We start from the raw sequence: 13,395 nt of genomic DNA on the forward strand, positions 1-13,395 counted from the left end.
CAATTGTGAGCTGGTTCCTAAAAGGTATCATCAAGAAACCAAAGAAAGGCTTACTTCAGCCAATAGTTCAAAGATTAAGATTGCGGGTAAAACTGAAGCCGCAATTCTTAATAATAACATTGCTTTAAAAAATATTTTTATTCTTACGAAAGATCTTCAGCAAACAGTTATTTTGGAAACTCCTTTTATCAATTTGATTACTCCCTTAAAAGTAACTACTGTTGGAATTATTTTCAAAGCTAAAGATTCAAAAATTGTTTTCCCTTTTATCGAAAAACCCAAAAAGAGAAATCTCAATCTTATTAAAGCCCATTCAATTTATAATTTTGAGATCAATGCTTTGGTTAAAGGAAAACAAACTCATCTTTCTCATTTGAAACAAGACATGGGTTTGAAAAGAATCCAAGGTCAATTACAAAAAGATTTTATTCAAAGAAAAATTTCTGATTTACAAAAGAAAATTGAAAATGAACTTTGTTCTGATCTTCCCAATGCTTTTTGGAATCAAAAACATCATATGGTAGATTTACCATATAAAGAAGAATTTTTTGATAAGCAAATCCCTAGCAAAGCCAGACCCATTCAAATGAATGAAGCCTTCGAAAGCCATTGTAGATTAGAAATCAAAGACCTAGAGCAGAAAGGTTTGATTTCCAAGTCTAGATCCCCCTGGTCATGTGCAGCTTTCTATGTCAATAAGAATAGTGGGATAGAAAGAGGAACTCCTAGGTTGGTGATCAATTACAAGCCTTTGAATAAAGCCCTAAAGTGGATTAGGTATCCAATTCCAAATAAAAAAGATCTTCTTCAAAAGCTTCATTTTGCATTTATCTTTTCAAAGTTTGATATGAAATCGGAATTTTGGCAAATCCAGATTCATCCAAAAGACTGCTATAAAAACTGCTTTTTACAGTTCCCATTTGGCCAAGATCGAATGGAATGTGATGCCATTCGGATTGAAAAATGCTCCTTCTGAATTTCAAAAAATCATGAATGACATTTTTAATCCTTATTCAAAGTTTTGCATTGTCTACATTGATGATGTGTTAATATTTTCAAATTCCATAAAACAACATTTCAAACACTTAGAAACATTTTTCTATATTGTTAAAAAGAATGGTTTAGTGGTTTCAAAATCCAAGATATCTCTATTTCAAACAAAGATTAGATTTCTTGGACACTATATCTTCCGGGGAACTATCACCCCAATTGAAAGATCTTTTGCATTCACTTCAAAGTTTCCAGATAAAATTTTAGAAAAAATGCAATTACAAAGATTTCTTGGTAGTTTAAATTATTTTATGGATTTTTATCCAAATTTAAACTGTCTTACAAAGCCCCTCCATGATAGGTTAAGAAAAAATCCCTCTGCATGGACCGATGAGCATACAAAGATTGTTCAAAGCATAAAAAAGCAAGTTTTAGAAATTCCATGTTTACACCTTGCAGACCCTAAACCTCTCTATATATATATATATATATATATATATATATATATCTCAACTAATCACCTCTTTGAATTGTGTAGTATTTTTTTGCCTGATTATTGTATTTTTAAAGACATCAAGACAAAGAGGACGATTAGTTGTGGTACTAGAATAGGGAAGCTCTATTATCTTGACCTTGCACCATCTAGCTTAAGTGCATTAACTGAGTCAAGTTCAGAAAATAGTAGTTCGGTATCCTCAAGTATAGAAAATACAATCTGGTTATGGCATAAGCGCCTTAGATATGCATCATTTGGATATTTAAAATATTTGTTTCTTAAGTTGTTTTCAAAAACATCTACTTTGAACTTCAAATGTGAAACATGTGAACTGAAAAAAGCCATTGAGTCTTTTTTCTAATAAGTTTAAATAAAGTTCAGCATCATTTATTATTATACACTCTGATGTTTGGGGACCTATAAATGTACTGACCTTAAATGTTGTTCGGTGGTTTATTTTCTTTATTGATGATTATAGTTGTATGACATGGATATGCTTGATAAAAAGTAAGCATGATGTTTGCTCATTATTCAAGAAATTTTATTTGATGGTGCAAACTCAATACAAAATTTTAGTTCAAGTACTTCAGACAGATAATGGAGGCGAATTCATTAATCATGAACTCATGCAATTCCTCCAACAACATTATGTAATCCATCAAACCATATGCCTTTATTCTCTCTAATAAAATAGAGTTGCAGAAATAAAAAAAAAACGACATCTTTTAAAAATGGTATGAGCTATACTATTTGAAGCCAATATGCCTCTCCAATATTGGGAAGAAACTTTGTCCTCAACCTCTTACCTCATAAACCGAATTATATCTTATACTCTAAACTTTCATACCCGACTTGATATATTAAATAAAAGCCTTAACTCACCATCATTACCAAACTTATTTCCTAAAGTCCTTTGTTCACCTACCTCACCATAAACGCCACAAACTCTAACCTCGTGTTATTTAGTGTATCTTTTTTGGATATGGTCTTCATCAGAAATGATATAAGTGTTATCACCCTCCAACTCAACGAATGTATATCAGTATGGATCTTCAATTTCATGAACATCATATGTATTTTCCTACCACAAGTCAGAGGGAGAGAAACATTGACTTGCAGTCCGACCTTCAAACACAACCTGACCTTAAACATTTTCCTAATCTCGACCTTCAAACACAACCCCACCTTAAATATTTTCCTAATCCTAACCTTCCATAAACACAACTCGATCTTTCAACTAAAACTCCCGACCTAGACCTCCTTCTAATAGAAACTCCCAACCTAGACCTCATTCCAGCAGAAACTCCCGACCTATTTGAACAACTCGAGCAAGAACAAGGTAATATAATTGAGCTTGAAGCACTACAATCAGTGTCACATTTACTTGATGACGCATCCCGAGCTGAACCTCAGGTAACTCACGAACCCTTTGTTAGAATGCTCCCTAATCAAACTACCCAAAAAAAATCAAGTTATGAACCCATGATGACCTCTCAACCTAAATATCCAATAAATAATTATATGTCTTACCATAGGTTGTAAAAAACATATGAATCATTTGCAAATCAATTATCTTATGTATATGTACCAAACAATGTGTAGGAAGCCATTAAACGGGTTATTGAAGCTCTTCAAAATAAATTATTGATTTTTCTAAACTAACTTGTAGAAATAGTGAAACCAGGTCGAATCCCAAGAGAACCAATGTGAATACCTTCTCAAAGTTAAATAAAAAAATAGGAGGTTTTGAATGATTAGACTAAAATTATAAATAAACAAGAAAATAATAAAAGTTGAATATTAAAGTAAATAAAAATGAATCTTACCAAACTTCCAATTCAAGAGTGCAAATTTCATCTAATTGTAATTCTGATCATAGGTTTAAATATCAATTTTTCTATTCAAGTACTTAGTCTACTTATTCGGAAAAGTCACAACAAGTGTAAATTCTCCTAATGTAATTGACTCAAACCCAGCATCCAAAACAAAACTTACCATTAATCAACTGGGCACGATAGCGTTCCATATCAACTGAATGATAGCATTAAGAATAATGAGAATGACTAAACTAATATTAATTAATTGAGATAGCTGCAATTGAATTAATCTTGTTCCTTTATTTCCCTAGAGCCTATCATGCAAGCTATGTAATTCGGAAAGGCTGCAATCATACACACATGAGCTAACTCCTTGCTACTTGTGTCAATCGTTCATGATAATTACGAATCAAAAATTCAAGGATAGCAATACAAAAAATAATATCAAATTGAGTCGTCAGTTCAATCAATATCAAAAATTTATAAACAATAAAAATAAGAAATAAAGAATACTTGAATTAAAGAAGAAATTTTGTTAAGCACAAAGCCTCACAAAATCACAATTGAGATTTATTCACTCTTGAATTAGAAATTAAAAGCTTAGCCACACGTGATGGAGTAAAAATTCACAAGAGTTGTAGGGAATAGAGGAAGAAAATAAAAAACTATAAAAGCTCAAAAAGCTGTCCCCTTTTGTTAAACTAGCACCCTTATATAGGAAGTCAAACCTAACCCTAATAAAATAATTCCTATCCAAAAAGAAACAAACTTCCTATATAATTCTAATCTCATAAGGAAAGCTAAAATAAAGGGAAATCTAAATAAATAAAGTCCTAAATAATATAAGAGACAGTTTTTTTTATCCAGCACTTCCAAAATATATAGATAAAAAAAGACCTCATATTATATAGTTTATTAATAAGCCTACCCAAAAAATAATAATAATCTGACCCATTTTTTTGTTTTTAAATTGTCACATGTTCGATAAGTTAGAGCCCTGTCTTTACCTATTTTATTTTTAAAATATGTAAAACTTATTCTGAAATGATCTACAATATGAGGTCATTTATGGGTATTTAAGTACATTGGATATATTGAAGAAAAATTCTAAAAATAATTTACGATGAACGTAAAGGATAATTATGAGATTTTACTTTGAAATTCTATTTTGACATGTTATTATAGACTAAATTGATTCTTATAGCATCGCTCTGTTAATATTCATATTAGTGAAACTAGTTTTTTATTTTCTTAAATTCAAAATATATTTCTTAGATATGGATGTTTTTAAACTTTTTCGAATTTTTCTCTTTATAGCATCAAATAGCTTTTCTAAATCAGTTGCTAAAGGAGCTCTTTCGTGTTGAAATTTTCTTGAATTCATTAAGGACCAGTTCACTTTAATTTAATCATAACTAATTGATAGGTCTAAATTTTATATTATTATTTAGGGTATTTTAGAGCTTGAATGATATATTTTCTATATATAATATATAAACTCACTTAAGCTTAAATGTCTATTTTCAGATAATTTTAGTCGAGAGAAAATATGAAAAAAAAATACTCAACAAGAAGTTTAATTGGACATATTTGTATCAAGATCCAAGAGTGAGATATATGACTAACTATTTTACAAGGCCTAGTCAAAATTTACATGTTCTAGGGGCAATTTAGTAATTTTATTATAGCATTAGGATTTATATTAAGAGTTATTATGAGATAAGATTTAGTGGAGATAAAGATATTTATAGTCTTATCTATTAGATAGACTTATCTTGGGTATATTTATCTTTACGAAGACTTATCTTGATGGAAGACTTTTTTATATATATCTTTGTAGATCTAAATCTAAAAAAAGGACTATATACTCTCTGCTACATCTCCTATTTGCATATGTCCATCATTTTTGTCTCTGCAATTCTCTTTATTATTCTTCATAAAACATTTAGTTTTAGGTTTTTGTTATTTTTCAAGATCAAGAAGGCTTTTGGAAAGTGAAGAGTGAGAATCAGTCATCTTCCTACCTTGAAGACAATCTAGATCTTTAGAGAGTTTTTACTGTTTTTGCTCTCTACTATATCTCCTATTTGCATCTGTCCACCATTCTTGTCTCTGCAATTCTTTTTATTATTCCTTATAAAACATTTAGTTTTGGATTTTTGTTATTTTTCAACTTAGAAGGCTTTTAGAAAGTGAAGAGTGAGAATCAATCATCTTCCTACCTTGAAGACAATCTAGTCTTGAGAGAGTTTTTATTGTCCTTTTGTTATTTTTTATGTCTTACTATTTAATTATCATGATCATCAGATTAAATATGTTAGGCTAGTTTTCTTAGTGTTTAGTTTAACTTTTTTACTTTTGTATGAACCTTATTATCTTTTCATTTAATGAATGACTCTTTATAATCATATCTTTATTAGTTTTAGTTATTTTTATTGGTTAACTATCATATTAATTTGGTAATAATAACTGTTATAGAAATATTTAGATTGAATGTATTAGAAACACCATCTTTACTTCTATCTATGTTAGTATAAGAAACTCTAGTTACATCATTAGCTTGAGTAATTAAAGAAAAATGAACATCACCATCTCATTCATTAGATCTATGCTTAAGGTTAAAATAAGAAAATTACTAAAGAATTAGCTATAGGCTAAATATTGTCTTTATCATATAGTTTAAATAAAATCATATCATTACATTTTTTTATTAGTTTAATTTATTTATGAACTTCATATTCTCTTAAAATATCGGTTTAAAGTGTTTAAATCTACTCTTATTGTTTTATGTTGATAATTAGTTTTTATAATAAGTGGTCTGATAGTTCCTTGACAGATCGACCTTGAGGTGAATTTACCGATTACTATAAAAGTAGTTCATATACTTATAAGTACTAACTTAAATACATTATTAAATTAGGTAAATCTTGATGTATTAATAGAATTTAAAATCTTAATAGGACTTTTCATAAGTGTGAATAAAATTCTAATTCTTTTCTTATACTCTATTTTAGAATTCTACTTTTATAAAGACTCGTTTATTAAAATTCCTTGCATAAACATATATTTAGTAAACTTTACGAATTAAATTAAAATTACTTTCAAACTTTTGAACTACAATGAAACAATAAATAAAAACTTAAGAGCTAAATAATGATTAAATGTTAGTTATGTAGGCATTATACTAACATAGTCACTTCCAGCTACAAATAGAATTATCCTACTAATAATGATTATACATATATATTAGTTTTATTTATCATGCACTTTATATGTGTAAATTGTTATTATAAAAAGTTATAATATAAAAATATTTAATAAATTAGTATATAATATAATATTTATCACATATATTTATATTTTAACTTTTATAATAATAATTTACACATATAACATGTGTGATGAGTATAACTAATATATATTAACTATTTTATAAGTATTTTTTATGTTATATAATAAGAATTTATGTGTTATTATATATTTTATAAATTTAATTAATTAGATTTCAATAAATTTATATAAAATTATAAAATATTTAAATTTTATTGTTCTTTTATTTGATGATCCATTATCAATACTATATGTTATACGTTTATTTTATTTAATTATATTTTTATACAATTATTATTTATGAAAAAAAAATTATTTTTAGTTGAATATTTATTTTTATTTATTTTCTTAAAAAAATTAATTAAATTATTTAACAAATTATTATTAAAAATATTGAAATAAAATCTCCATATTAATAAAGAAAGAAATATAAAAAAGTTCAACATTTTAGTCTTGATATTTTTTTAAGATTTTAATTTTATAATATAATACTTTTCATAGTAATATTATTGTAATTAAATAAAATTAGAACTTTTATTTTTCTAAACTAAACAAAAAGCAAAAGAAGAATAAAAAGAGAGATGGATTTTAAATTTTAATGATAGAAAGGAGCAAAAACTAATATAAAATATTAGATTGTAAATAAATATTAAAAAAGTTTAAATAATATTTTCTTCTATATTACGTGATATATTGTATTGAATTCACTTACAATAAAGGAAGAATAATTTATATTCAAAATATCTAAAAAATACAATATATAATTTAAATTTATAATAAAATATAATTCATTATAATTTTGCAGGTAAAAAATATAAATGACACCCTAACTATGTCACTTGTATCCATTTGGTACTTCAATTGAACAATTACAAAAAATAGTATCTTAAGTCATCATTAATGAATTAGATGATAGTACTTATAAACTTTTTGACTATTTGGTGTTGATGTGGCAGCTAGATTCTTCCTCTAGCTTCCACGCACCATTGACCTATATATAAATAATCCTAATAAGCCTAAAAATCTTAATCTTCCAAGCATAATTGCAATGTATGAGTTCAAGGTAGATGAACTGAGAGAATATTCAACATCAAATTAGGATTAGTTGTATCTAAATAAGAGATGATGTTATAGTTAATGAGAGAATTTGGTTGCCATATTATTACATAATGACCGGAAAAGTGCAACATGATTCATTGCTGGTCAATTTGAGTATTATCTTTTATTATTATTGTGTTGATATCAAATTGATACAATAACCATAATTATAGTATCATTTATATATTTTACCTTAACTCTCCCTTGTGGTCAACTATTGAATCTTGCGATTTAAATATTTATATGAATTATTTTAAAATTAAAAGTCTCTGATTTTAAAATTTGATCATTCTAAAAATTTTAAATAATGAATATATTTAAAAAAATATTTTATTATATAACAACAAAAGTATTTACAAATTTTAATTCAAGTCTAATTATTAAACTTTAAATGCATCACACATGAAAAAAAAAATAAATAATAAATAAATAAATATATATATATATATATATATATATATCATTTTGATACATGAAAATATTTTTTCATATGTCTATCTATTTTTAATGTATAAATATTATGCAATGTGTAGTTTTTATATTTATTGGATAATTTATTTATTAATTAATAAATTATCTTTAATTAAAAATTAATTTAATTTTTAAAAAAAAATCATTTCAATTATATTCTATTAGCTAACAAATTAATATTTTAATTATACAACAATTTTTAATCTTAAGAACACATTAATTATATTTTTAGTTGTAATTAAAAATAACTAATAAATCAATTAACAAATTATTTTAAATATAATTTTATATTAATAAAATTCTAAAGTAATAAAAATCTCAAAAAAAATTTAAATTATTTTCATCTTTTAAATATAAAAATAATTTTAAAATATTATATATTTTATTAGTATTTTTTATACTATATTTATAATTAAAATAATAAAAGTAACCTTCCAAATACATAATTAACAACCAGGAGTGGTCCTATATTTTGGTGATGTATTCTATAGGATGTTGTAGCGTGTTGCAGTTCAAGACACTATTTGCCCAGTTCAAACCTTTGATGTTGTAACATTTCTTTTTTCCTTTTCTTTTTCTAAATTTTATCAAAAAAAAGTTTGTTCGAAATATTAAGGCAAATATTCCTTTGCACATTATGAAATGCAATCTAAAATTGAGCTAAATTTTTATGATTATTAAATTGAGTTTGTTTTAAAGGACTATTAAACTGGATTAAATTTTTATAAATTAAGAAAAAAAAAGAATTTCTTTTTTATGAAGATAAAATTAATGAGATTGAGCAGGATGATGAAAGTCGATAGGCGTCATCACAAACGGCATAGGATATAGATAGAGAGGACAGTTGTACCCGCTCGAACCGGATTGACTGAGAAAGAATTAAAATAAAATGAAAGCTAATTAATATCATTAAAATTAATAATTTAACACTTGTTAAAAGACTCGGTCTTAAGTGATGGAATCATATTCTTCTTCTTCTTCTTCTTTTTCTAATTATAAATTTGTTTCTGGGTTTCGATAGTTGGGGTTTGGGGTTGCTTCGGAAGAAATTTCCTTGCAATTGTATGCTATATGAAACGGTAGATTTATTATTAAACTTCTTAGTTGCTTCCAATGACTTTCTTTTTTTTTTTTTCTTTTTTCTTTTTTTGAGTATTGAAGGGTGATTCAGTTTTGCTGTTGCTATCAAATAATTTCCGTGAAAGGTTTTTTTTTTTATTTTTTTTATTTTTTTTATTTTAATAATTTTTTTTTTGTTTTCCAATTATGGTTACTCGGTTTTGACCCTCACCATTTTCTAGATAAAGGTCTTCCTTTATTATATAGTCACTGGAATGTTGGTTTCTTTTTCTGTCTACTTTTGTGGGTGTATTCTGCGATTCAGTTTGCTTGAATTAAGTACACATTTCTTTCACTTTAATGGGTTTATACTTTCTTTGTTTGTTTTGGATAATTTGCAGGCTTTCTCTGGTGTTTTGCTTAAGGGGTTTTAGATTCTCTCTTTTAGTTTTTATTTAGATTTAGAATATGCTGTTTGATCATGCTTTTGAAATACAATCAGTTAAAAACTGGTTAAATGATCTGAGTTGATGTTCAGTTTGTAAAGAAATGCAGTTTTTTTTACAGATTAAAGCTATCAAACTTCTGAAACATCAGAAAAGTTGGGAATCTGATCATGGGAGTCAAACAGTCAAGGCATAAAAGTCACTATGGGGCTCCATCGTTGCCAAGCTCTTCACCCTACTCTTTCCACTCTTCAAGGTACGTTGATTATGATGGCAGAAGCAAGCTGCAGTCCATGTATTCAAGGATTGGTGATGACTACCACAGCCTGGAGCAGGTTTTCTTTTATTTTTCTTTTTTCTTTTTTTCCTTTTTCCTTCTACATTTTGCAGCTAGTGTTGTTGTCTAGGAATCTTCATATACTTACTGTTATAGTAAGTGAATTAAATTATATAAATTTTGTTAGAGATATTAAAAGTATGTCTGGGCCTAACCTATAATATTGTGCTTTTAACTCCAGCAGTTATTCTGTTAATTTCTTTCTTCTTCTTTTTTTATTTTATTTCTTTTCAAGACAATCTAGGACATTCAAATTAGGTTAGCATCTCGGCAGCACCAAACATGAAGTAATGTGTGTGCACAAACACATCCCTGTTATAATTAGAAAAATATGCAAGACTTTGCACCTTTTGGTTTGGTCTTTAATTCCATTTTAGATGGCTAATTCTTACCCACACCTATACACTTATACACCGAGAGTGAATAAATTAGTAAATTATGTATGGATTTGGTGTATAGGTAGTATTAATCATTCAATTCATATTTATTGTGTATACACCTAGTGTAGTGTAGGTAAGAATTATCCCAAAGAAAATTAATGAGAAAATCAGAAGAAATTAGTGAGATGCTTTCCACAGGTGACGCGAGCTTTGGCACAAGCTGGTTTGGAATCTTCCAATCTTATTGTGGGCATTGACTTTACAAAAAGCAATGAATGGACTGGTGCACGGTCTTTCAATCGGAAGAGTTTGCATCACCTTGGTGATACTCCGAATCCTTATGAACAGGCAATTTCAATAATAGGGAGAACAATGTCTGAATTTGACGAGGATAACCTTATTCCTTGCTATGGTTTTGGCGATGGTGAGTGGAACATGTTCAAATTTGTCAGTTTAATGCCTGCAGGACGCCCTGAAATGTGAAAACATTGCACTCTTCAATTTTCATTTTGCAGCCACTACTCATGATCAAGAAGTTTTTAGCTTCCATCCTGACGATCATCCATGCAATGGATTCGAGGAAGTGCTGAGTCGTTATAGAGACATAATTCCGAATGTTAATTTAGCGGGTTAGTTTGCTGTGCGATTGTCGTCTGGATCACATGCTTTTTTCACTAGAGAAACTTTAGTTGAAAAATTGCTTGTGCTAAATTCTGACAGGGCCAACTTCCTTTGCCCCAATAATTGAAACTGCCATTGGAATTGTGGACAGTAGTGGTGGTCAGTACCATGTTCTGATGATCATTGCTGATGGGCAGGTTAGTGGTTTTTCTTTCTTTGTTTTTCAATGCATACTTGCTGAGTTTATTACCTCAAAATTTTCCAGAAATTAGAATTCATTATTATGTTATTTGAAATCTCCAGTGGGGTTTATACTGTTAGTTTCAATGTGTTTCCTTGTGCTCCAAATTCTCAATATTGATGTTCTTAATTATTAAATTAAGAATGTAATATTATTAGAAACATAGTTAATATGCTACATGTTAAGAATTAAAAATTATTATATAATTAAAAAACTAATTTATTAGTTAATAAAATATTAAAAATATAATTGCAGTAGTATTTTCTAAGATCAAAGTCATTATTGATTTAAAATCGTAATAGAGTTGAATTTTTAAACCCGAATTAACTTAAATAACTAAAAAAATAAATAAGGTCCTTTTAATAAATTTATTCAAAATGATTTGTAAGGTAACAAGAAGTGTAGATACAGGCTATGCACAGTTAAGTCCTCAGGAGCAGAGTACCATCAATGCTATTGTGAAAGCAAGGTTAGTATACCCCCTTTGAGACACATATCCTTTCTGTATTGAGAACTTAATCTCTACCAGATCCTAAAGAAGTATTGATTTTATCCTTTTCTAGTGAGTATCCTCTGTCCATTGTACTCGTTGGAGTTGGTGATGGACCGTGGGATATGATGCATAAATTCGATGACAACATTCCTTCTCGGACTTTTGATAATTTTCAGGTTAAATACCAAACTTGGTACTATACGAAACTAACTTTTAAGCAGTATTGGTTAGTAATGTGTTGATAACAAATGCAGTTTGTGAATTTTACGCAAATTATGTTGAAAGATACCCCCATGTCCAAGAAAGAGACGGAGTTTGCTCTCTCTGCATTAATGGAAATTCCATCACAATATAGGGCTACAATAGGGCTTCATCTTCTGGGGTAATGACACTAGTACTTTGAAATCTCCTTTGATATTGGGTATATTTTCATATCTTCTTGTTTTTTATTACCAACTTCTTACTACTTTCTTACCAGCTGCCAAAGAGGTACTCCAAAGAGGTTCCCTCTCCCTCCCCCAGTTGGAAACAGACTGGTGAATTTGTATGCAAAGCATATTAGGCCAAACAGCAATCAACAGAGAATTGGATTTCACAACAACCCTTCTGCTCCTGATGTGGATCGTTCTTCACAGAGTAGGGTGAGTCTCCAATTGTTATCCTTATGATTCAGGATTTTTCGTCAACACATATAAGGTTCAGGATTTATTCCTCAATGGTTTCACTATGCAGAACTGTCCCGTGTGTTTATGGAGCAAAAAAGATTTTGTATTTGGATGTGGACATCAGGTAGACTAAAATCGATATAAAGCATAACTTGCCATTTCTTTTCTCAGTTAGCGTCTTTTGACTTCTATGCATATTTTGCAGGCATGTTTTGACTGTGGAAGAGACTTGCACTTGTGCCCCATTTGCCAAACCTCCATAATCACTAGGATAAGATTGTATGACTAAATTCATCAGACTGAGCAGCCATTTCAGAGACTTTGACAGGGTGAAGAATTGCTGGAGTGCCTTACTCTTAAAGTTATGCACTGCACCTATTTGAGATTCTCTGGATATCTATTTAGGTATCCAAGTGATTCTGTTTCATTTGATTCCTGCTTTCAGCATTTCTATTTGATCAGAAATTTTCTTGTTCATATGTCATTTCTTTTGAGCAAAAAATACATTGTGTCAGCGATACAAAACCTATGCCAGGATTCTCACCTGGGATTTTAAGCTTTTAGATTTAGCAGTTTTTCAACGGATTGTTTGTAAATTTCCAATTTCTTTACAAGCAATATCTGTCCCTATTATAAAGCATTTCATGATTTCCAATTCTGACCCCACTTACAGGAGTATAAATGACTTGGAAAAGACTAATTAACTCCCTTTTTATACTGTTAGAATTTTCAAACATGAAATATAAAGTCTTGAAAAAGACTCTTCAAAGATGAAAAACAGAGTCTTTTCAAAGATGAAAAAGAGTGTCTTGAAAGGACTCTTCAACAAGTAGTTAACGGTCAACCAAATTTGCCTACTCAAAACAGAAAGAATTTGGTGGTTTTTCTGCTTGGAGAATACTAGGCTGTTCAAAGAGACAACTTGAGTAACTAACCTAAGTTTTGAGCAAC

The 13,395-nt window shown here is 28.5% G+C and overlaps 1 protein-coding gene across 2 annotated transcripts; it reads left to right on the forward strand.

Annotated features, from left to right (window-relative positions):
* The first annotated feature begins 8,929 nt into the window (after nt 1-8,929).
* On the forward strand, nt 8,930-13,084 carry LOC8264770 (E3 ubiquitin-protein ligase RGLG2). Of its 2 annotated transcripts, none has more exons than XM_015722876.3 (11): nt 8,930-9,281; nt 9,829-10,042; nt 10,623-10,848; nt 10,940-11,053; nt 11,145-11,242; nt 11,676-11,755; nt 11,850-11,955; nt 12,034-12,161; nt 12,258-12,420; nt 12,512-12,568; nt 12,650-13,084. In XM_015722876.3, exons 2-11 carry the CDS (start codon nt 9,878-9,880, stop codon nt 12,731-12,733), a joined length of 1,221 nt encoding a protein of 406 aa, XP_015578362.1. In that variant the 5' UTR covers nt 8,930-9,281; nt 9,829-9,877; the 3' UTR covers nt 12,734-13,084. The 2 variants fall into 2 exon arrangements, with proteins under 2 accessions (XP_015578362.1, XP_015578363.1); XM_015722877.3 differs by lacking the exon at nt 8,930-9,281 and adding an exon at nt 9,453-9,600.
* The last annotated feature ends 311 nt before the right edge of the window (nt 13,085-13,395 follow it).

The sequence above is a fragment of the Ricinus communis genome, chromosome 10 (assembly GCF_019578655.1).
Source record: "Ricinus communis isolate WT05 ecotype wild-type chromosome 10, ASM1957865v1, whole genome shotgun sequence".
In the NCBI taxonomy this organism is placed as follows: domain Eukaryota; kingdom Viridiplantae; phylum Streptophyta; class Magnoliopsida; order Malpighiales; family Euphorbiaceae; genus Ricinus; species Ricinus communis.